The sequence below is a fragment of the Oreochromis niloticus genome, linkage group LG13 (genome assembly GCF_001858045.2).
Source record: "Oreochromis niloticus isolate F11D_XX linkage group LG13, O_niloticus_UMD_NMBU, whole genome shotgun sequence".
NCBI lineage: Eukaryota > Metazoa > Chordata > Actinopteri > Cichliformes > Cichlidae > Oreochromis > Oreochromis niloticus.
Window position 1 is genome coordinate 6708520 of NC_031978.2, and position 25123 is coordinate 6733642.

The window sequence follows — 25123 nt, forward strand, 5'->3', positions numbered from 1 at the left end:
ATACTGAATGCAGGGAGCTAACAGTGTTGTTTGAAAGCGCAACAAATTCTGCATAAAAGGGCAGGGCAGTTGGCAGTGGCATAAATCACTAGTTTGTCACATTTAGAAGCTTAGTGCTTTGCATTCTGTTTCTCTTTGTTTTCACTTGCTGTGGTCTGGTTTAAATGAACCGTCTTTACAAAATGATCCATGTAGTTGGAAAAATTACCTGAAAGCAGTGCATTTAAATGTCACAGGTCTTGAACAAAAACCCATATGTAACAAATTGGGAATGGGACCAGGCTCACCATTTGCCGCAGGGGATGTTTAATGGCACAACAGCAAAGGACACCTCGCAAGCTTCCTTGTTTTGTTTTGGAGGGTTTTTTGGGGGGTGGAGTTTTCTGTTTTGGGTTTTTTTTTTTTTTAGAGTATTTGATGACTTTAAAATGAGATTGGGCTGTCCAACCATGTTTCGGGGGTTCCCCCCCCTTTTCCCCCTTGGCATATAAACTGCAATAATTCATGAACACAACTGTAAAACCTGAACTGAGTGATCTTGGTTACTCGTGTGTAATGTTAAGGATGTGCAGTCTGTCTGCTCTGTGCTCATACATCACACTTTATGGTCAAAGTGTTAGGAATACTAACCCTAACGCATAGACCAGCTGCAGGCTGGTGCACTGTACATACAGGAAATGGTTTAGAACAGAAGTGGCTAAGTCAGCAACTGAATTAAATGTTTAATTTACGCTTACTCGCTCCATCCATGTGTAGCCACAAGTTGCAGTATATTTCAGAATATATCAAGGGCAACAGCAATAAACTCCCTGCATGTAAGGATTATGAGCAGTTTGTTTGTGGATTCGCTAGCGCTTAAATTAATAACGACTATTTCGGGTTATGCGTCATCAAAAGGCACATTTTAACTTCAGTTCAACATCTTACTTCTGTTTTTCTTCTCTGCCTTTTTTCTCATCAGTATTCTGACATGCGTCCTCTTTTTCTTTTTCCTGAGCTATACGTTGATGCACAATGTGATGAAATATGCAGCAGAGCTAATGAAAACATATCTAATTACATCATGGCAATATAATAAGTAATGTCTTTGAGCTCCTTTCTCTCCGGTAAATGGCGGGTCTTACATCTTAATAATGTAAATTTTCTCTCTCTCTTCTTTGGCAGATCTCTGTCACTTAACGGGAAACAAAGCCTTTGTATTCAACACAGTGATGAGCTAAAGGTGCGTCCTGACATTTATTTCTCTATTGTGTATGTCTGTGTGTTTGTGTGTTAAAACAAAGGGCCTGTAGAGTGCCATTAAGACATCAGCCCCACTAGCCTGTTTAGCATTACATTTAACTGGCGCTCTTCCATTAATTTTCCACCCTTCCCATCTTCTTTTCTTTCTTTCATTTAGACATTTTGCAGTTTTGCCTCCATCTCTTTCAGTAATGAGCCCCATCCTTCAAGATTAGTAGAAAATTATTCAAAAATGTTTAGCTTGTATTTGCCTTCAGCAGCTTGTTAAAGAGGACTTGTAAAAATTCATATTTAATGTGATCTCATGCCTGAAAATGTAGCTTACAATGCATTTGCCCTTTGGGCACATGTTCTGAAAGTCACTGTATCGCACACCTCACATCTTCCATACTAAGCATTTTTCTATTTGCCTGGAAAAAGTTGAATAGATTAAAGGCAGATCTAATCGATCGTGAGTGTGCTTATCTGTGGCTAGCAGGCTGACAAGCCGATTCCAGAATGGCACAGTCTAATCATTCAATTGCAGGCTCCAGACGGGAAAAAGAGAAATATGCAGAAAGATCCAAATACAATAAAAAACAAATGCTTGAATTATTTGATGAAGCCTAAAAGAACTGAGATGCCATGGATGATGAAGGGCAAGCAATTTGAGAAGCCTGATGGCTTAAAAACGTTTACATATTCAGGGTGAAAAAGGCCTATTTGGAGTGTTTTGAAGGAAAACTATACATTTCAAAAGTTGAATTTGACAAACCAATTGTTCTGTTATTACTGGACCACAGGGTCTGTATGGGTTTTAAAACTGGACATAAAGTTTTTCCTTCATCTCAATCTGCTTTGTGGCTTCCTATGAACTGTGTCTCCAGTCACAACTATTGATTATGCTCGTAACTCAGCCTTGGTTTCAAAAGGTTTTAGTGCGCTGATTGGATGTTTAACCTTTTGACCTCTAAATCGGCATCTGAGCACACTTCCTATAATAGAAGGCATATATCCAGATGACCTCTTCTGTCACTATGACAATTTAGTGACAGGGTTCTCACAATGTGTGTCTCAGCATTATAAAAATAAACTGAAATTGCACTAAAAGATGTATCTGAAAGATTCTCAGGTCACACTCAGGTCTCTTTTACTCGCTCTCTCTCTCTCTCTCTCTCGGCCTATTCCTACTAAAAGAAAAAAACAAATTTATTCTGTTTTTATATGGCTATATGTCCACGCATCTGGCTGCCCTGGGCTATTTTTTTCAGTTGCTTTTTTTTTTCTCATACCAGTTTCACACAGAGAGAAAGCAGGAGGACATTAGGACTAGCATTCATTTTCCCTCTTCACTCGTTTTGCTTTTTTATGATACGGGGAGATAGTTTCTAAATTACACTCTATTTCAGCTTACCGCCAGTGCAGCCACAGAGCTTTGCCTCATCCAAAGGCTTGAGGCTTGAGAGAATTAATCTTGTCAGGCAGCAGAGCTGCAAACTTCTGCTGCACAATCGTCAGCACAACTGTTTTAGGTTCAATGAGACACGTTGTAGTTTCAAGTATTAGTTGGGATTTCTCATGAGAGTCTCTGCTGTTGATGTATGCTTTGGCTTTGTTTACGCGCAGCACATTCTTTGACTCAAATGCATATTTTTCAAGCAGAAACTAACAAACTATAATGCTTACAACAGCATCATTGCAGATGAGGTCCAGTGACAGTGTAACAATACCAAAATGAAATATTGAAGTGGGAATTCCTTCAAAACAATAGTGTAATTTTGCCAAACTTCTACACCGCTCTGTATGTACAAAGTTTTCTGATCAAGTAATGATCTGATTTGCTGTGTACAATACACAAAGTGCACCAGTGGGCTCATGATTGCTCCTCTCAGCATTTTTGCTATACGAGTTGTGCATTTGTGTATAACAGACATTTTATCTGGAGGATCTTAAAAGCCATGAGCTCATGATCATTCAACGAGATTTATGTCACCCAACAAATACAAGGATCTACCACCCAAAAACAACCTGAAGCTGTACATTGGACATCTGATTAATTCAATTATTATTATATATTATTTCCCTTTTTCCTCAAAAGAGCTCAAATGTGTGATTGAAGGAAAGTCTTAACATATTGCTTTTAAAAGAAGACATACAAGTTAGACAAATTATGCTCTTAACAGAGAAAAATATAAATGTTAACACAGTGAGCAGAAAAAGTACAAAATGCTGCAGTTTCCCATAGAGAATTAACACATAGAGTCAGCGGTAGGTGTAACCCAGTACTGATAAGCCATTCCCGGGAGTGTAAAGTAGAGCTGCAAAATGCTGTTAAAACTCATTAACTATCAGGCTCATATATCTTTAAAATGTGACACTGATGGGGGTCTGGGAGGACAGATAAGGACCAGGAATTAGGGACGAGAAGATTTCTTTCCAGGGATTTACACAAACACACACACGCAGAGTTTTAATGTCCTCTACCAGTATTGATTATCCAGCTGTCTGACTGATTGAGAACCAGATATAGAAAAGCACACATCAATAAAATACTAAACCTGAAGAGTTTAAAGGCACTCCCTTATTCCAGCCCGCAGAAAAACACAAACAGCTAGCGTGGAAATAAATTATTCCCGAGATCTACTGAGCTGCAACAGTGACAGTTTGAGATGTGAGTAAGTAGTGAGTAAACACCTGAAATCTACTTTTGACTGGTACTAAGAACTAAAAGTTCAAAAGCAGACAAATCAAATATCCATATCCGAGCTGCTCCATATTGCACAGTACTGCAGTGGATTTGTTTGGTTTGAGTTCTGTGGAAACTGTTGGTGAGTGTTCTGAATAACACTATCAGCTTAATGGCTGAAAACGAGCTTGATGAAGATGTATCAGAAGTCCTGGAGACAGACTTTCTCAGCTTTAGAACAGAGTGAGAGGGCTTTTTATCCCCTTCAGATGACACAACAAGTGACAAATGATGAAACGAGTGTGTGAATTGATTTATTCAGCAAATGGCATAATTGCTCATTTCATTTTGTGAAATTTCTGCCCACTTACACTTTTTCCCAGTGACACAGCTGACTTGTTATGTGATTTCTGCAGTTTCAGCCACTAAGCATTTTCAGCGATAAAGAAAAATAAGCTTAAATGTTCCTTAAAATATGAATCTTGCTTGTCTATAATCTTGTGAAATAATAATGGCTGTGTGAGAGCTTTCTGAGACACAAAGACAGAAAGAGTTTTGTTGGTCAAATAATGCGTGCCTACTAATTCCTACTGAGGAGCTGGGAGGTGTTCCTCTTTGTTGCAGCGTGATTTTGTGAGAAAAATCAGACAACTGATGATTGCTTGTAAAATAGTGACACGGGTGATGATGCAATCATCAAAGCTTTGGGAACACTGCATCAGGTAACAATGTTTAATTTTGAAGCTTAACGGATCTAATATCAGGAGAAAATGGCATTTCAGAAGAGAGGGAAATTGCTTTTAGGTGCTCAAAGGATGCAAGAAATGGAGTTATCCTTCAATATGAGATTACAGGCTCGGCTTGATCAACCAAGCCTTCCATCACAAAGCCACCTGCACTGGATTTCCGCAAGAACTAGAAAAAAAAACAATACCTTATGACCCAAATGTCGTGGTTTTGGTTTTTTTTTTTATTGCTTTTAAAACATAGATCGCCCATTACGTGTGGCTCAAATGGGATGGGCAGATGGACAGAGGCATAGTTTTATGATTTAGATTTTAAATGACAGATAAATAGATTTTTCCCGATCCCTTACATACAGACCTTAGATGGCTTTTCATTTTAATTCCGCTCTACTCCACTTTGGCATTTATCTGTGTTATTGTGCCCTGAATTTGTATTCACTGCTCTGTTTCAACTGTTTCAACTTGCACAGCTCTTCATTGAGCTGTTCAGCTCTGCATTTCATTGCTCGGTTTCTTTCTCTTGTTCTGTCACTACATTTCACTGCACACCATGCAGAGATCGAATGTAAATATCCTATAAGCATCATCACACATCTCAAAACACCACTGAGCAAAAAGAAAGAAAAAAAGAGTGAGAAGAAACAGAAAGAATGAGCAGATAAATGTGTTTGCGGTAAGATTACCGTGCATCATAAACCCATAAACCCCGCACGGAATCAGAGAGATGGAAGGGAAGAGAGAAGGATGAGAGAGAGAAAAAGACAGGGATCCAGGGAAATGGGGAATTCAACAACAGAAGAATATAGAAGATTGGAAGAAGAGATGCAAATATGGATGATTGTTAACAGAGACAGAGCTGAGAACTACAAGCAGAGAATGAGATTGAGGCAAAGTGAAAATCAGGAGGGAGCAAAGAAAATGTCAGGAGGCAGAGATACAGAAATACAGAGAGATAGAGAGGAAAAAAACAAATGTAAGCCCCCGAGGATTAACTCTCTCATTTCTCTTTGGGGAAGAATGGAAAAAAAGAGGATTTCCACCTTCTATCCTCTCAGGCTCCCTTTGATATCTCTCTCTTTCTGTCTCATATTCTAATATCTTTAGTCTCTATTCATCATGCTGGAACACTCGTTGAGCTTGCCAAAGCACGAGCACACATGGCTAACCTAGCTGGACACAAATCCCTCTCAGTTGCTCTCTTTCTTCCTCTTTTTTTTCCTCCCTACTGCTTGGCAATTTCCGTTGATCTCTTCATTTCTCTCTCTTACCATTATGCATTATTTGTTTCCTCATAATGCTACTTGATTCTTGTGGACTTGAAGCCGGTATTAGTTCTTTTCACCTGCCTCTTTGTTCTCCATCTGCGACTGTTTGGCAGCTGTGTAACTGTTGCACGGGGCCAATAACACACAACAGCACTCATTGCTGTGGTCGCTTTAACGAGCATTGTTAATAAGATAAATTAGCTTCCTGCTGATCCGTTAATGGCGGCTTCAGTAGTCCTCTGCAGTGTACCGATTTACAGCTTCAACTGTATACATATAAAATTAAGGTTGATTTATAATGCAGTATCACTAAAAACACACATTCAAAAAATTATAAAGATTTACCAGTCGAACTCAATGATTGTGTTATTCATGATTAATGATTATCCAAACTACTAAAAAGCAGATTGTCCTTACTTACTAGTAAGGTATTTTTAAGCCAGATACCGGTATTTGTTTCTTTCAACATACAAAACAAACATATTTCCCTAAAATGATTATGTGCATTAATTTATTTACTCAGTTATGATCTGGCCAGCTCTGCTCGGATCAGCTGATGGCTGTGTTTGTGTCATTCAAAACATGTATCAATAGGGCAGAGTGCCCTCTAGTGGATGAAATAAACTCACTGCATGATTGAAGGGTGTTTCTCTTGTCTCCTCTTTATTTATTTTTTAATTTGATTTATTACCCGTTATAAATACCAATGTAAAGAGGTCACCAAATAGCTAAATTCGGATGATAAATTGATCAAGCTTTACTGCCGATTACTAACTGAAAAATTCAAAAGAAATATAGGACCAGAAACTATGAAATTATGCATTATAGCTACTCAAAGTAATATTGCAGAGTAGTTATTGCAAAGACATGTTATCTTTAAGATTACCTTAAATCTCATCATTATTGTTTATTATTTTCCATTTTGCATTGTCACCTGTTCAGCTCGGTTTGTATCCTCCTGTCACAAAACAAACCTCAGCATGTGTGGGGATCACAGAAGCTGTCACAGTAAAGAGCTGGATGCTTACACACTGCTGTTGAAATTGGATAGAAAATAAACAGTTTTACAGCTGTAGTGTGAAATGGGTTTTAAAGTGAATCTCATGGCACTGCAGCAATGTCTCAGGTTACTCGCAGTCTCTCCCATTCAACCTTCACCCTCACTCCCTTCACACAAGTTATATACGGTGTCCTAAACATGTGTGTGCATATAAAATATTTCCTCTTCTGTTTCCTTAATATCGGAAGCAATTTTACCCTTTAATGTTTCTTTCTCAGCTGCGGGAGTCTGTGACAGACCCTAGGACATACCCATTCTTTTCGACTCGCTCGCACTCTATCACTACCACCAACTTGTCAAAGTTGGAGATTTGTTGAAGAAGTCACTTGGAAGAGTTCTTTCACTGAACAGAATCAACTTTTTGGGAGGCATGAGTGTAAATCACAGTTCTCCAAATGTCTTGTATAACTCTTTGTGTTGTTGTGCACAATACAAGTTTTTCCTCCAGTATACTCATGGTGGTGAGCTCACAGATCTTTTGCAGTGGTCTAGATCCTTTATGCTAGCTTTGTATCGCCTTATTTTATGTTGGGTTTTTTTTTTAAACTTGTGGTTATGTGGCCTCTTCTCTCTCTCCTACCTTTCTTCATTTCTTTGCGGTCATCTGTCCCTGCTCCTCAAGCCTTTAAGAATCCAAAGTATTTTATTTTTCCTTTAGCCTCAAATCGATTCCAGACGCCACCGTTTCCTGCCCTGTCTCTCTTTCTCCTCCTCATTTAGTGGGGGGGAGAAAAGAAACCACACACACACAAAGAAAGAGTCAGATAGAGCGAGAGGCACAAAGTTTCAGTTTTGCTTGGTTTTTTTTTACGCATTCCTCAAAGTTTACTCCCTTTTCCATTTCTATTCCAGCAGCTGTGTAATTCTGTATTTCTATTCTGACAATGAGTAGAATCTTTTCTTGACTAGTCCCTTTTTCTTTCTGTGTTAGTCTTGACATGACCCCACCCCACCCCCACCCCGCCATTATACTCATCTGTCTTATCTTTGCCCAGCTCTCTGATTAAAGGATACAGTGACAGTGTCATGAATCTCTTGTGATGTAGATTGTGTCTGACTGTGAACTCTAAACCTCTACAGATGTCCTCAATGACTTGTTTTTGAAGTACTTCAATCTTTTAAACCATATGTGAGCGTGTACATAGCAAACAATAATGGGGCTGTTTGATAGCAGTGTGAGAGAAATATCTGGCTGCATCTGAGGAGCCATTTTCCCGAGCGAGAGATATAAGAAAAAATTGGATAAACAAGAATGAAAATGAAGCAAACCTGTGAGGCTCTGCTCATGTTTTGTGGTTGAGTACATTTTTAAGTCTACTGCAGTAATTACAGTGTCATTCTGGAGCTGTATTGCAAAGCTATATTTTGCTACAATGGATCCTACTGGACTGTGACAGAAAATTGAAACGGGAAAGGAATAAAAGGGACAGATGTAGCGAGCCGAAGCAGAGGAGAATATAGAAAGAAAAACAATAAGAAACAATAGCAGAGCGAAAGAAGGACAGGGCGAGATAGAGAGGAAGAATTTGATTGTTGTTTAATTAAAGATGAATTTCTCAACCACATTCATAAGGATTTATGTTTAAGTGATTAACAAGACAATTGGAACACAGTTGTCACTGCAAGGTATTTACAGACAGTCCCACTGTCAGAAATAAAGGGACGCGGACACAAAGTTAAAGCCTGAAGAGGGCATTCCCATGCAAACCAATAGCCAATAAACAGTGGTCAACAGGCTAATTGGAACTGCATTGTGTTGCCTCGAGCTTAACTGCATCTCATCAGCTCGCCCGTTGTTTTACTGTCTATTCTGGTTGCTCATTTGGAAGAGCAGAGAGAGTTGATTGGTTGAGTCATTAACTTCTTTTCACCCTGAAGGATTTCCTTATGAAATTAAAGGCCAAATCAGGAACAACAGAGTGACGCACCCTGCTGAAACATTCACCCCATTATCGCCTTTGTTTATGTTGCCGTTATGATTTCTTCTTCTATAAATTTGTTGTCTTGTTTTATAAAAGCAAGATGTCAGCAGCAGCAGCAGCAGCAGCTGTTGTTACACTGTGCCCAAAAACTATGAATTCAGTATTTAAAGTAAAAGAATGTTTCTAACTAAATAAAAAATAGAATTGTATTGGTATCACAATCAGCTCTTTGGGAGAGAAATTCTGGTTTTATGTTGCAATCAGTTTATCTCTTGATGAATACAGGTTATGAAATTACAAGGCAGCTGTGGTGATAGGGATGAATTAAGTGATTTAAAGCAGCAGAGAACAGAGTATGTTTAAATGCACAGAACATGACGTCTAAGATGTAAAACGCAACCTTTCGCTCATCACAAAAAACATGTTGTGATTGCACATGATTTATAATCATTTTCAGCACAAATCAACACGATAAGGAGTAAACGAGGATGCTAATCAAAACAAAAATGTCTTCATGTAAACTGAGTGTTATCTTTATGAATTAAAATACTTTTGACAGAATAAATTAGCTGTGGATGTGAATCAGACTTAATTAGATGCTAGCTAGCTGAATGCAAAATTTAAAAAAAATTATAAATGTCAGAGCTGTCAGCACATTGTTTTTCTTCTTCATTTTCAGCTTTGTTCATTTCGTTCTTGAAATTAACACCATGACTTAGCTGTTGTGCCAGTTGTATAGCTTCCAAAGTATTCCTCTAAGTTCAGTTAATTGTATTAATTAAATAAACATAACTGTGCTACTGCTAACTGTCAAAACACAGAGTATGCCTACAAAGTAAGTGGATCCATGTCTTTCTATATTATGAGCTCTCTACAGCTTTAAAGCTAAACAGACACAGACAAGATGAAACAACAACAACCTACCGTTCAGAAGTCTGCACATCGAAAATGTTTCTCTATAATTGGTCTAAACTAAGATATGACTCAGCTGTACCCCTATAAACCTGTTACTGACATCCGGTGCAGAAGTGTTATTGGGAGCCATAAAGCAATGATGGGACACTTTGGCTGCTGTATCTTCAAATGATGATGAAGATTGGTAACAGGTTTCTCTCTGCCTGTGGTTGGATTTATGGTCCTGCTCTGGTGTCGTTTGCATGGCTTTCTGACTACGCAGACACAAGGATCGTGGGAAGAGTTCACAAAAAATAAAGATGAAGCCAAAGCACGGCTGCAAGAACAAGAAATGGCAGAAGTGGAAAGTTTACAAGGCTTTTTAATCACTCTGGTACAAAGAAGTGATTGCATATTATAACTTCTTGCTTCCTGGACCAATACCAGAGCAAACAAGAACAAGAAAAACCCATATTACTAATCTTTTCCTCAGATCATTGACCTTTTCTTACAAGCTGCTCCCTAAGTGCCACACTGTTTAATTCCTTCAAAGCAAAATGAGCCCATATTCATTCACAGTGACTCAGCTCTTTCCCAACGATGGCATCAGTGTCCTTGCGGAAGATGTTTTTGTCTTCCAAGACGAAACAGATCTGCTTCACTGTGGAAATTGAACCTCTGCAGACTGTTCTCTCCATCAAAAACCTATCAAAGCTCCATGACATGAAGCACATTAGCTTCAGAGAGATGGATACCAGGTGACAGGATTTGGTTGAGACTAATGTTTATCCTTACCAAATCTACTAGCGGTGCATTGATGCTTGTTTTTCCGCTGTATCACGCACCTCTAACTGTGGAATTATCAGCGTCAGGGATTGTGGTCTGTGCAGCATTCCATGCGTCTTACGCTCTGTCTTTGTGTTGTGTGCCGCTCGCTCGTTAAAAGCCACACAAGATCAAATCCAAATTGTCGCTCTTTGATTGATGTCTTTCATTCTCTTCCCAGTCTTTTCTGTTAAAGCCAAATGTCTCATGAAGCAGAAGCGTTAAGAAAGCATCACATAAACGGCACCATAACACCATTACATAATGATTCAATTAGCTAATGCATATAATTTAGAAATCCACGTTGTGGATCTTAAATAGGGCCGGGACAGTCATTACTTCATTCTTTTCCAAGTAATTTGATATTAATGATGTTGAAATGTGGTTGATTAAAGATTTTAAAGATCTGTACATAAAGCAAGTGTGTGCGTGTGCACACGTGTGAAAATGGCAAACGTGGGCTCTTGTGAGTGGTAATTAGCACTTGAATCTCACTAATGGCTCAATGGAAATCAGCAGCTTCTACACATACACATGCACAAGCAGACACACACTCAAAGCGAAGTGAGAGAGAGAGTTGTTAGCCTCTCATTAATACCTATTTTCGTGAATGCTGAGAAAGCTTTGGAGCTCTTTCTTTGTAATTGCCTCACCACACACATACACACACATGCACACCTATTAGTTCCTCTAATTGAAAGGCAATTAAGCCTCAGGTTTCGTGGTGTGAGCTAAACGCTGGGTGTCTGTTTTCAGCACCGCTCTGTTTTTAAGCTTTTAACAGACCACAAAGACCCGGTAACCGAAATAAGATCCTCGAAGTGAACTTTAATACACTGACTCTCTATCTTTGTACCTTTTAGCTTTCTGTGCGCTCACCTCTTTGGCTCTCACTCAGTAATCCGCAGTTTCCATATAATCACACTTTGTAGTCTAAGTAATGTATTGCACATTTTCAGGGAAAATAATAATAACAGGGTTAAATATTTGCAGCATCTCAAAAGTTTGTGTAAAATTCAAACCCAAACACAAACCCTGTTTATTTCTGTTAGCTGTTTTTCTCTCTCCGTCTCCCTCCTCCCTCCTGCTCTGTCCTGTTTCATCTCATCTATACCTCGTCTTATCAAATCTCTCCTTGTTGAATATGTCACTTCAAGGAGCCAGAGTTTACAACAAAAAAAGAAAGAAAAAGGAAAAAAAAACAGTCCAAAGCTTTATGTCTGCCACAGCACAGTGAAGGGATTGATTTGTATGGGAGAGTAGGAGTGGATTTTTACAGTAAGAGAAAATCTCTTTTTAAACCTCCCTTGACCCCTTTTCACATCCCAGCATATATGTGGAAAAAAATGTATCACATCTGGTTCGAATAGCTTGCAGGGTTACAGAGGGGTCCAGCGGTTATAGTTCGGTTTTGGCAACAGTCAACTGTTGTATTTTTGTGGTGTCCTTGAGTGGACCTCCTCAGGCAAAACCTTAAATGTTAATATACATGGTGCAATGATGACACATCGGGGTAAAGTTGCATTGCTAGTCATATCTATAGCACAGATGTCACAGTTAACTATCCAATCAGACGAGGCAAAAACTGTGTGAACCTAAAATGATTCAAATGTAAAACAATTCAGACACGTCGGTTTGACATTATAAAAAAATATTCTAGTTTAAAGCAATGAGGTGACACAGTTTTCTGCTGTGACGCCACCTTGTTTTCTGTCAGGAGGCTAAACACCATGGCGAATGACACCAACAAGGCAAGAACTAACAATGACACAGTATCTGTGAGAACACAAAAGGGACAAATGTCGCCTTCGGGCTGTGATGTGGGAGCAAGCAGCACATTCTGCATCCACTTCTGTTTCATGCCGGCTACTTAGCTAATTCAGACATAATCCTTTAGTGTCATAGCTCGGGGATGGCCGCTGTTGACCGAGGTCAGTCCAAAACAGTAACCACAACTTTACGAATGCGTGTCTGCATCTGGATTACATAGAAGTTGCACAAGTCATTGCAGCTAAAATGTGCTAAAACTTTAAACATCATGCCAACAGAGTTTGTCACAGTCAACATCCATTGTCTTTACATGCAAAGATAATAATTAAAAAATGTCTGACTGTGCGTCTTTTCTTTTTTCTTTCTTCGATGATTCAGACGGCTTTTGATTTTCAAAACCACGCTGAAAGGCTTCGTCCAATGTGAAAAGGGAAGCTGGCACAAAGGGGAAAAAATACAGCACATATAAACCTATCTCATTCCTTCTCCTTTATTCCTCATGTATGTCTTACTCTTTTTGTTCACGTTTTTCACACGAGGCACAGTGAGACCATTGTTTGCCTACACCTTCCCAGCACAGGCAATATGTGGAGACACGGAGGAAAAGGCGAGAAAAGACCCACACTATCAGCTACATGCACAATCACAAACCATGCACTACGCTAGAGAGAGGTGTATATACACGTTTATACATGAATGAATCACCTTTATTATTACTGACCCTTAAAGAGAAAGGGAGTGAGGAAAAGTTTGAGAAGACAGAGGAGAAAAAAAGTGGGGTCAAGACTATTTTTTTCCCCTCACTATACTTCACAGACTTTTTCTAATGTTCTTTTAATGGCTGCTGTCGAGGTTTGGCTTACAAAAGAGGGAAAGCATTAGAAGCACAACGCAGAGAAACAATGACACAGGGAGTGTGAGGAGAAAGGAAGAGGCAGTGACAGAGAGAAAGAGAGGTGCATATTCTGTTTTTATTTAATGCTGGCATTACAAAGGCAAGTCTCCGGTGTCTAACACAGCAATACAATGATTAATTACAGCGGCTGAAAGGTTTGTTTTGGGGAAATGTTTAATGAAAATGTGTATTTGTCCTGGTTTATGTTTCCATTTTTACTTATCAATGTCCAACAGAGGAGTAAAGCTTTCCAATGACTCAATAAAGTAATGAGCTTTCATTTATTTATTTACTTAGTTACTAAAGATTTCAGCATTAACTGCAGAATGTTAAAGTACTGCTTTACGTTTATTACTGTGGAGTAATTGTCTCCCTTCAGCTGTTTACTTGGTGGAAATCTCTTTTGTGCCTCGCTTCAGTTCTGGAGGTACTAGCTGTGATTCCAGTAGGGCAGCCATTACAGCTACTCTGACTAAAGAGACACAGCATGAGAAACAACCAGTGAGCACGGCAATAGAGAGCGAGAGGGAAAAAACACTTTTTATTCAACATCTACTTCTACAAAAGACCCAAATTCTCAGTCTTAAAGAATTTGACTCCTAATCGTCATACAGTGTGCTCCATATTATAATGAATTCTGGTTAAAAGCAAAGAAATATAAATATTAATGAACCAAGTCAAATTTCAAAAAGTCAATATCAGAAGAGTAAAATCTAAGCAGACTGCTGAACTTATTCTGTTTGTCTTGGCGCTCACTTTAGTCACTATAAGAAAAGAAATGGTAAACACACTTTGGGGTTTTCAGTCATAACGGCCCACATGAATAAGATTGCATAATCACAGACAGTCACATACACAGATGCACATTCACAGCACACCATTAGATATAAATACAAACATTCTTAAAGACATATTCAGACCGTTAAACAGGCAAAAAAAATTTTTCCTCCTTGTTGAGTGAGGACATGTCTACCCGGGGCATGTCACATTGATTTATTTTAACCCTATGCTCTGACCTCTGTGTGACACATTCAACACACTCACACAAACACACACACATACACACACAGTGTGTGGAGCTACGCTCTCATGTTAGCCAATGAATCACAGTAGCCTACTCAAACACTTGACTCATGGATTAACAGCATCTCTACAAACCCCGAGGGAACGGCGCATATGCATTCACACACACACATATACAAACACACACAAACTCAAGTATGCTGTTCACTATTCTAATGTGACTCTTGAGTCATGTATTCTAGACATAGGAAACGGTCTGGCCAAAAGGCATGCTTGCCCTGGGGAGTCATTATCACTGTCTGTTTCAGCGCTGCGTTTTCTGCTTCTCTCGCTTTCTCTCTGTGTCTCGCTCCGTCAGCCATTTGAGATATCAGAAAACTTAAGAAAACAGCAAAAGAATATGAGTCATAGAAGGTACGGCCATGCAGTATTATATAAATCCAATAAATTGTGAAGTTGATCTAATTTTTAAATAAAGGTTTGGGTTTTATTTTAAGAAATAGTATTATTTTAAACAGAAAAAAATTATTCCCAATAAAAAATTACTAAAAATCAATAGTGAGAGAATTTTGTTTTCAGGAAAATGAGTGAGAGTAACAGTTTGGTACACTTTTGAGTGCACCTCTACAGGATTGTTTCACATCTGTTAACTTCCTGATGAAGGTGGTTTGCATATGGAGCAGCTTTTGTAAACACTGTTCAGAGGATTTCTGTGTCCAGACTTTCCTGCAAACAATGTGGATTTAAAATCCTGAACAAGTAAGCAAGGAGCGTGTTCTTTTCTCATGCATTTCTCTTCTGTTTTGTACTGTTTCTACCAATGTGTGGCCTTATAACCATGCAACATATTTTCAGTACCAGCTCATCCTTCCAACTGCTTCAGTTTCTCTAACACTGAGCTGATTTTCCCTATGCTGTCTGTCCCTGATACTGTAGCTGGGCTTCATTGGTTAAACACTACTACTACTACTAATTATAACTTCATTTATAAAGCACTTCTTTCCAAGAACAAAGTGCTTCACATTTCAACAAAAGCACACATTTAAAATAAAACGTTTTCAGCTGTCATTTAAAGCAAACCACTCATTTAGCCGACCTACTAGTCTAAGTGGTTGTTCCAAAGTTTAGGTTCTACAACCTCAAAAGCGGGAGAACTTCTGGTTTTAAAATAAGATCATGGAACAATTAAGAGACCTTGATGAGCTCTTCTGAGAGGCCAACTGCTGTTATAAGGGTTCAGTAGCCCGTATTTGTATCCCAGGCCCATCCACATAGAGCTTTATATGTTATTAATATAATTTTAAAAAGGATTGTGAATTTTACAGAAAGCCATTAAAGCACACCGGGAAGAGGTGTAATATGTGCACACTGGCTAATTTTTGTTAGCAGTCTGTCCATTCTGGACTAACTGAAAATGGTCAATGGATGACTGAAAGATACATTAAAATAACCAAGCGGGAGAGATACTTAATTGAATACTACTGAATCAAAGTAAAGGTTTGATTTTTGCAAAGTTTCTTAAAAGAAAGAAACAATACTTGATGAGTTTTCAAATTTCAGGTTCAAATTTCAAATACTGCTCAAAAATAACATAAAGTCTTAGCTGATGACTTGACAATGGACGTGAGGGCGTAACAGTACTGACTGACCTCCTTAGAAACTGTCTGGGTCAAAGAAAGAGCTTCAGTTTTCCCAGAATTACAATGAAGGGCAATTAAAGATGTCCAGTTAGTAATGGCAGAGAGCACATTCATTAAGGTAGGGAAGGCTGTTGAGGTTATTAGGCTCAACTGAAAATTACAGCCATGTATCATTAGCATAGCAATAGTATGCCTTTGAAACTATCAAGCAGGTGGCTCAGGGATAACGTATATAGTGAGAACAGAACTGGTCCAAGGATAGATCCCTGGGGGACTCCACATACAAGGGGTGCAGAGGAGGACATACATGGGTTTATATGAATTTCTAAGTGTCTGTAAGATAAGTATGATGACAGCAATATGAGACCAGTGCCATTCGTAATTTAATAATGCTGTTTCAGTGCAGACTGGAATTTGTCAAAGATATTGTTTCTTTCTACCACTAGCTAATGGCTAAGAAGGAGAGTAACAATCTGATCTCAACGTATCTGAATAGATGGAGAGAACGTTTTAGTAAGGTAAGAACCTACTTTATGAAGCTCCACAGCTTTGCAAGATATCGATATGATTTTTCACTTAATTTGAAGGGGTGCTCCAACAAACTCATCTGAACTCACTATATAAATAAAAACTAAATAAACAGAGAGAAAAGTTGCAAAAAAAATATGTATTTTTAAAGGTGCTTTGTTTGAATTTGACAGTGGGGTCACTTATTTGTCACCAAGCAAACCACACAATATCATGCTTGCATACACACTGATCATTTCTGAGCTGTCACTCTGTCTGCTGCTATCAATCTAGTCTGTTATTTTTTTCTTGTGTTTGACCTGACACGCATCTGACAGTTATTCAGAAAAATAACAGAGGACTTGTAGCAGGGAACCGGGATACTGGGGAAAGCAATTTATTTTGGACTTGATTTATTTTTACTTGTTAAATAAAGCTGACACTTAATTTGACACATCAATGACAGTTTGAGGTCCTGTTAATAGATTCTGCATAGCAGGTGTCAGCTCGTTGCACAACAAGTGCAAACGAGAGTTCATAATTTACGGGGTTTTTGTTGTTGTTGTTGTTTTGCTGTTTTTAAAATCACTTTAAAGTTTTAACTTATTCTCTTTTAAATAGAAGATGTCAACAACCATTATTTATTTCGATTTTACAGCTATTTATTACTATAACTGTACAATTAAGAATTTTTTTCAGGCAATTATCAGGCAACCTTTCAGCTTAAAGAATTTTCCGAAAAATTATTCCTTATTTTCACAGGTTTAGTCACAGATATGTTTTTATCAAGGCACCATTTTTTGCAGCTGTGAAAGAAAAACAGCTCTGAGGCTTTTACAAATAAATGAAAGACAGGCACAAACACACATACATACACACCCACACACAGATATGTGCATCAATCAGAGGACTCAAGGATAATTAGCCAGATGATGAGCCGGTATGGGATTAACTGTCAACACTTCCTGGTTGGCTGGTCATGTGATCAACATGAGCCAATGAGCCCTGGGGGAATTTTCTCATCTACTGATCTATTGAATATTAAACACCCACACACAAACACATTCACATATGCATATACAAATTTTGCTCAATTGGTCCATGCCAAGAAAAATAAGAAGCACAGTACGGAATTTACAATTAGAATTAAAAGATTACTAGCACCTCTAGTTCAGTTACTTTAGAGTCTAACTGGTACTGGTACTGCACTGTTACAGTAGTAGGCAGTAGTAGGCGTACGTGCATCGTTGCACGGACGATGTGCAATTGCATCACAAATCACCTCTCAAGTGTGCCAGGTGGCTCACTCATGTTGGTGCAAATGGCGCATCAATATATAACCACTGGCCGGGAAAATAGCAGTGTTACTGTGGTTCAGTTCAGTGATATTATTTTCTTAAGTGAAGAATAATTAGACACACTTGTTTGCACATTTGCACTTGAGTAATGCGGTAAACTTTGTTTTCTTTTGTTTAACCTTTTTTTTTTCCTGACCTGCTCTGCCACCTGAGCTGCAGCCACCCCGTAAATGTATCTGTTTGGGAATCATGATTTTTAATAAACCATCAAACCATATTTGCCTGCACATATTTTTGTTTGTTTTTTTTGTTTTTGTGTCACTGACCAAACCTGCTTTTTTTGATTCGCTCTCTTTCAGGCTGCTTGACAAGAAGAATAAGAAAACACAAATTGTGAAAGGAGAAAAAGAAGGCAGAAAAGCTAAACGAAGAAAGGCAGTGAGGTGGCAAGCTGGTGATGAGTATCTACAACAGGTCCCATTTCGGCTAATGAACTAGGAACCTCATCAACAACATTTTGGTTAAAAAAAGCAAGATACCACCTCAGTGGGAGCAGAGCTCCACTGAGAGGAATCAGAAAGTAGTGGGCGGAGCAAAGTGTATAGTTTCAAAGGTTCGGCAAGATGGCGATGCTGATGATGAAGCGGCAGGGCCTCGGGCTACTGAGGGCCTTCCTGGTGTTGCTGGGAGTTTCTGCACTTTGTAGCGTTGCATTAGGAACTCGGAAAGGAAATGCTTCCTTGGATCAAAGGGGACACAGACACAGACATCCAGGTATGACAAAGCAATGCTTCAAAGTAATCTTGCAGCATAAATTCATAACTGTGAACATCCGAAAAACAACATTTTGCTTATCTTTTCAGAGGTTGTGTTAGTTTCATATTTTAAAATGATCAATTAGATCTGTCAGATTTTTACATTTTGTGGATTTCTTCATGCGGCATTGCAAAGTCTTGGCAGTCTTGGTACAGCAGTTGTTACAGAAATAATTCCTTTTTATAAATGTAACTCTTAAAATCACATGAGGGATTTGAGAACTCACTACATTTAAAGTTTGCACTGAGCTTCTTCCGAAGTCATCCAGCGAGATGATCCTCAGTAGATTCATCCCAAAATATGTGATCTATCAAGTTATGCCTTGTTGTTAATGTATCATTAAATATCATATTAAACCCATTTCATCAACCTAATATATGACACATTACCCCCCAAAACATTTTGTGTTTCAGCTCAGAATATAAACCAATTAGGTATTCTGTCAAGTGAGTACATACCTGATTTCAGCCTTATTCCAAATTAACAGTTTCAGAGTCTGTAGCTTTAAATGCAAATTTAGTACTGCTGTCCCTTCCACAACAAGGCAGGACCACATGGCAGCTGATGTAGACATGAAAGAGTGTCTGAGGAGGAGAAAAAAAGGAAAAAAGAAAGACATTTTGATGCTTCTAACATTCAATCTGAGTAACTTATGTTACATGTAAGTTCCTCCTAAATCACAGCACACAGTAGTTATTGTCTTAAACTGATGTGCCTGGTGAATCTGTCAAATGATAAGGTTGTTATAAAATCAGCATTCTAGCAGTGCAGAACAGCAGCTTGGAAATAGCTTAGTTATAATGGGGTGCATTTCAGTCGCTATTTCATACTTGCTCTGTTATCTGTCAACAGAATCTGAAAAATATGCAAATAGGATCGGGTTTATTTGAATTCAGCTGTATTAAATATGAGTAAAGGTAAGCAGAGAAAGTAAGAAGAGAATAAAAATGTAAGGCCTATAAAGTCAGCTGAGTTTCATTATCTAAAAATTTGCAATTCTGACTCAACTTTACAATAATCAGAAGGCCCTGGCCTTGAGCGCAAACATAAACCTAACGGTCAGATTATCGACACTAACCAAAACATCCTTAAGCGTATTATCCTATTGTTTTGGTTATATATCACCATCTCAGGTGCTGGAAGTGTGTGCAGATATATGCTGAGCATTACAGACAACAGATGAAAACTGCAAGGAAACTCACAAGAGCCTGAAAAAATGAAAAGTTCTTTTGGACACATTCTTTATTTTTCCCTCTCTAGACACACTGCCAACATGCAATTATGTTCAAAAACACATTTTTTTCATTATTTTCCCTTTAAGATTTAAATATTAATGGTAATTCTTCCACATGTTCAAACATTGCTAATGCTCAGTGCAACCACAGACTGCTCCTTCTAGCCACTGTGGAGTTTCACTACAACAAAAAGAGGTTAAGTGACTTGCGAAGATTCCACATAAAAATCGACCCATTAAAGCGTGTGTTCTTCATACAATCCACCCACATTTTTCAGCTGGGATTTGAACCAATGATCCACACTTCTAAAACAGGCCACTCTGTTTACTCCCTCTCACACATTTTTAAGCTTACTAAAAAATACTGGAAAAACAACAAAAACAAAACAAACAAAAATATCCAAAATATAACATAACAGCTGTTGTGGTGATAATTCATTCAACATAACATACAGAATGTGGCCTTCTATTTAACGTTTAACCATGAAATGACAGTTCATAATAAACATGTTGTGGACTATAATTAAATTAACTAAAAGGTTTTGGTTATAACTGGATAAATATAGATGTGGTTTATATATATATATATACACACTGGTGTTTTTGTATTTGTAGGTCACTTGTCGCTACATAGACACAGACAAAAGGTTGGGAAGGAGGGCCAAGTACTCCACAGGTCCAAACGAGGATGGGTCTGGAATCAGTTCTTTGTCATTGAGGAGTACACTGGACCTGACCCAGTGCTGGTGGGCAGGGTGAGTATAACAGTGCAAGTTAAAAAGAGAATCCTTCTTCAAACAAAATTAGCCTCTGAATAACTGTTTAATTAATAGCCACATTGCCCTCCAGTGGCAGTCACGGTGTGCAAGCTGACAGCAGGATTTAAATGTGGTTTTAGCATTTATCAAAGAGAGAGTGGGAGAAAGATAGAAAAATGAAAGAGGTCATGTTCTCACTCAAGGGTGAAGATGATTGGTGGTACTCCTCCAGAACAACACCATCGCTCAAACTGAGCAGCGGCTCTCATAACAAACAACAAATGATGTTTACAGAGCCCCATATTTCAAAGTCTAGGAGCTATAAAGGAAGAACAAGAGTTTAATTGAATGTTGAACATTCTTCATTTTTATAATAATATTTTAAGTCAGTAATTTATTAGTGTGTGCCCATCTAACATAGAACATTTCTAGCCTGTCTATCCCAGTCACCCGCTCCCTTTAGTTTGTAGACTTGGGAAATTGCAACCTCATCTGGCATCTGCCAGGCAGCCAAGCTAGTCTGTGTCTTCCAAATTTGCCTTTTGACCAGACTTTCTGCCTTTATGTGGAACTGTCTAAGTTTCACGTATATTGAAATATGTGCATGTAATTCAAGCTAAACTCAGTTTTGTCTCCATTTTATCAGCTCCACTCAGATGTAGACTCAGGCGATGGAAATATCAAGTACATCCTGTCCGGTGAAGGTGCAGGAACAATCTTTGTCATTGATGACAAGACAGGCAACATCCACGCTACAAAAACTCTGGACCGTGAGGAGCAGGCCCAATACACGTTAACAGCCCAGGCTGTGGCGAGAGACACTAATAAGCCTCTGGAGCCTCCATCAGAGTTCATAGTGAAAGTTCAGGACATCAACGATAACCCTCCTGAGTTTCCACATGGGCCGTACTATGCCAGGGTGCCTGAGATGTCCAATGTTGGTAAGTAGCAAAAGAAACATTAAGAGAAATGTGGGGAAAGCAAGATTTTGTATTCAGACAGAGTCAAAGAAAACAGGGAAGGGATACAGTAAAGAATGCTTAAAAGTCTAAGAAATCTACAGCTGGTAAGAAGAAAGTTATATTAGACACAGAAATGCTTCAGAAAAGTTTGGTACGACTGGCAACCATACAATTTGGGGGACTTTAAATTGTATTCACGCAATATTGGGAAAATATTTGTAGCATCATCAAGGAGTGAGGGATGGTGACAAACAAAGATAATGGATAAACATAAAGAAACACAATTAGTCCCAATTTTAAGTTTTCCCAGACTGGAGACTTTCTCTAAAAATAAGACTTTTTCAACATTTTGTTGGTTTATCTGTAAGCCTATCAAATGGCATTGTCCCTATTTCAAGTCACGTCTTCTTACTTTTGTTAAGATTCAAGATTTTTTATTTGTCACGTGCATGGTTATACAGGTATAACACGCAGTGAAATGTGACCTGATATGCTCCACGACTGTGCAAAGAAAAGAAGAGAGAGACAGACAGAACTTTATATACAGCAAATGAGTATATACAAAGAGAACATTATGTACAGCAAGTGGGTGAGTTATGTACATTATATAAATAGAAATAAAATAAAACAATCTGGAAATTTACAGCTTATAATATAGCTAATATAGCACATTTAAACAAAACCAGAGATGACCCAAACTACTGTTCAGTTGAGGCAAACATATCATAGTCTTCACAATAAAAAAAACCCACAAAAACAACCACAAATGAATTTTGACATAAATTAAATACAAAGTGATAAATAAATATAATATAGAATTTCACTGTCATTGTTTTCATTTATTAATGTTGAATGAGAACTGGGCTACAGAAATATGTTCTTGTCTGAGAATAGCTAATTAATTAAATAATAACAACCTTAATGCATAAATATTAAAAAGGTTAATCCTGGTTTTGACATTGATTACCAGAGCAATGGTTTCAAATCATATATCAGAAATGTCAACCTTGCATTTTTAACAGGTATTTTCTTGGAAAATGCAGATATCCTTTTGCTAAACTAACTAAAAAGTTTAGTTTTAATTTAGTAGTAGTTTTGGTAGTTGAACTGAAAATTTGTCTGCATATTATTTTTCTGCTAAACAACACCATTGCCATATTAATCACTGAATGCGAACACAGGAAATGTGACAGAGAAGTGCATATCAGACAGCACTGTTAGCTGAAAAGTTCAACTCATGAGAAATCCTCTTTTTTTCTTATATGAAGGGCTAAACCACAAGCAGAATTGTGGAATTATTTAGCACCATTTGGCACAGGCAAGAGTTTCTACCACCCCCTTAAGAGTCTCCCTATTTAGAGCTTCTGATCTTGGAAGATTTTCTTTCCAAAAATTATGTGGTATTGGAGTGTTCAGCCCCTAGATACTGACCTGAAATGAACCACACTGGCAGCGGTAAAGCCTGAAACAGTGGAAGCATAAGAAATCCCTTCCCTGAATGGACTGGACTTCCAAAGAAAGAAGTCTGAAAGAGTTCTGTTTAGGCTATTTTTCACCCATCCGCTACATAATCTGAAACCTGAATGCAGAAGTCTGGCAAAGAGAGATCACCAGTTGCCATGAGCCACAACCACAGAAGTGGAACAGAAATAAAAGCTGTAATTTGACTAATTAGGTCTATGTAGCCTGATGGATATCAGACTTAGAATGGATAGAAAAGCCAATTTCTTTCACATTATCATTCTTGGTAATTTATCACGGTGTACTTATAACCACATTCAGAGCCAGGCTGAATAAAATTTCATTGCAGGTTTCTGTTATGCAGAACCTGGTTAATTTTGCGTGGAGCACGATGGTGGTGCTCACATGGCTGCAGCTGGAAAGGTAAATATTAAAATAGAAGATGTAGTGGAAAAAAGGCTGTAAAGAAGCCAAATGAACAATTCAATAACACATGATTGATGTGAAGCACCCAAAACCCAGCCAAATTCATGCTGTTGCAAGAACTTAGTAACAGCCATGTTGAGCTTTTAGTCCCTGAAAGAAACAGTTTCTACATTTACTAGGGTTGGTTGGTTATGGGGAAAAACAAATGAAACAAAAAAACATTTCACCTATGTAACCGTTTGCAACTTTCACTTTTTCTAGATTGATCTTGCTAACCAAAAGCTTTTACTTCTGTCCTCCGGGCTCAAGATGAACTGTGTGAGTTTGAGCTTTAGTTGGTTTTGAGTTTTTTTTTCCCCTTGAAGATTAGAAATAATACAAAGCTCTTAAACATATTTGAGTCCTTGTGTGGGCCCTCATGGTTACTTCATGCAAAATAAAGGAGGTTGTAATCAGATTCATCATGGATATTGAAGCTCATGAAAGAAGTTACTGATTTATCACAGGAGCAGATTACGGTTGGAGTTTGATGCCTAGGCTCCGAGTTTATCACTACCCACAAATAGAACATAGAAATTGGAGAGGGATGATTGAACATCCCCCCCGGGGCCTACAGGTGGATGCTGGGGTGGTGGAGGGGTTGAAACAGCAGGGGGTAATGAAGGGAAGTATTGGCACTGAAATGCCAGAGGGAAAGATGAAACATATTGGAGTTTGAATACAGCACCAAATTGGGAAGTTGTGCTTGGTTTGTGACAAGTGTGGTGTATTGGGGTGTACGTGCAGTACAGCTCCAGTTGCTTGACTAATCTCACAGGCTACACTCCATTGAAGAAGGACAGAAAGAGAAAAAGATATAAAAATTAAATAAAGATAAAACCTACAAAAGTAAAAGTAAGAAGTTAGTCTTTTCCTGATTTATTAGTGTAAAAAAAGTTAAAAATATTATAACTTTATAGTCACAAGCTAAGCTAATTTTGACTTGGGTGGTGACAAAAAAACCCCACTTTATTTGCCTGTTTTTATTTTATTTATTTTTTTATTTATTTTAACAGAGCTGGTAATGATACACGTCTAAACCACTTTTAATACTATGTTTCTTTAGCGAGCAGCGCAGGTCTAGCGAAAAGAAACACCTTTCTGAGTTACATCGGAAAAGCAAAACTTCAATAATAATGCAAAGTTAATAGAATGTATTTCACACTTCTGCAAATTTAATTTACTTGGCCTATTTGCTCAGCATAACTGTGTCTGCTGAGTTAACAGGGATTTACTGGATGCAGATGCTTTGGGTGAAAACATATCTGTGAAATGTCCATTTTTGGGGGGGGAACTAAGATAAACTGTCATGTTTCGGGCTCAACAACCATGAATTTTTCAGATTATCCAAAGAGTTTTGAAAGGTTTGCATAAATCCATGGGGTTGTTGAACTCTGTCAGAGCACGGAGGAAATGCTGTTTTATTTAAAACATGAAAATCACCAAAATTGGAGACTGGATGTTTCCACCAGACAATGATGAAATGTAGAGAAATAATAGTGGAGACCAGCCCCACAGGAGCCCGTTCAGCCGCAGTGTCTGAGAGACAGGAGAGTGTTTTTCATTCCCTTTCCCATCCGGCTGGTGCAGGCAGGTGAATCGGCGCACATTTTTGTGACAAGCTTGTTTGTCAAACCATTCCTGAACCGAATCACTAAGGTAGAGCTATCTCTTC

The 25123-nt window shown here is 38.3% G+C and overlaps 1 protein-coding gene across 2 annotated transcripts in view; it reads left to right on the plus strand.

The window, feature by feature from the left end:
- The window catches only part of cdh11 (cadherin 11, type 2, OB-cadherin (osteoblast)), an 87635-nt gene that overhangs the window by 36545 nt on the left and 25967 nt on the right, over positions 1–25123 (plus strand). The window contains exons 2-5 of one of the 2 annotated variants that reach the window (XM_005473687.4): positions 1165–1222; positions 18112–18526; positions 20418–20557; positions 21207–21501. In XM_005473687.4, the coding sequence (XP_005473744.1) occupies positions 18376–18526; positions 20418–20557; positions 21207–21501 (586 nt within the window). In that variant the 5' untranslated portion in view covers positions 1165–1222; positions 18112–18375. The remainder of the gene's footprint in view (positions 1–1164; positions 1223–18111; positions 18527–20417; positions 20558–21206; positions 21502–25123) is intronic. The other variant, XM_019367005.2, reaches the window with a different exon arrangement.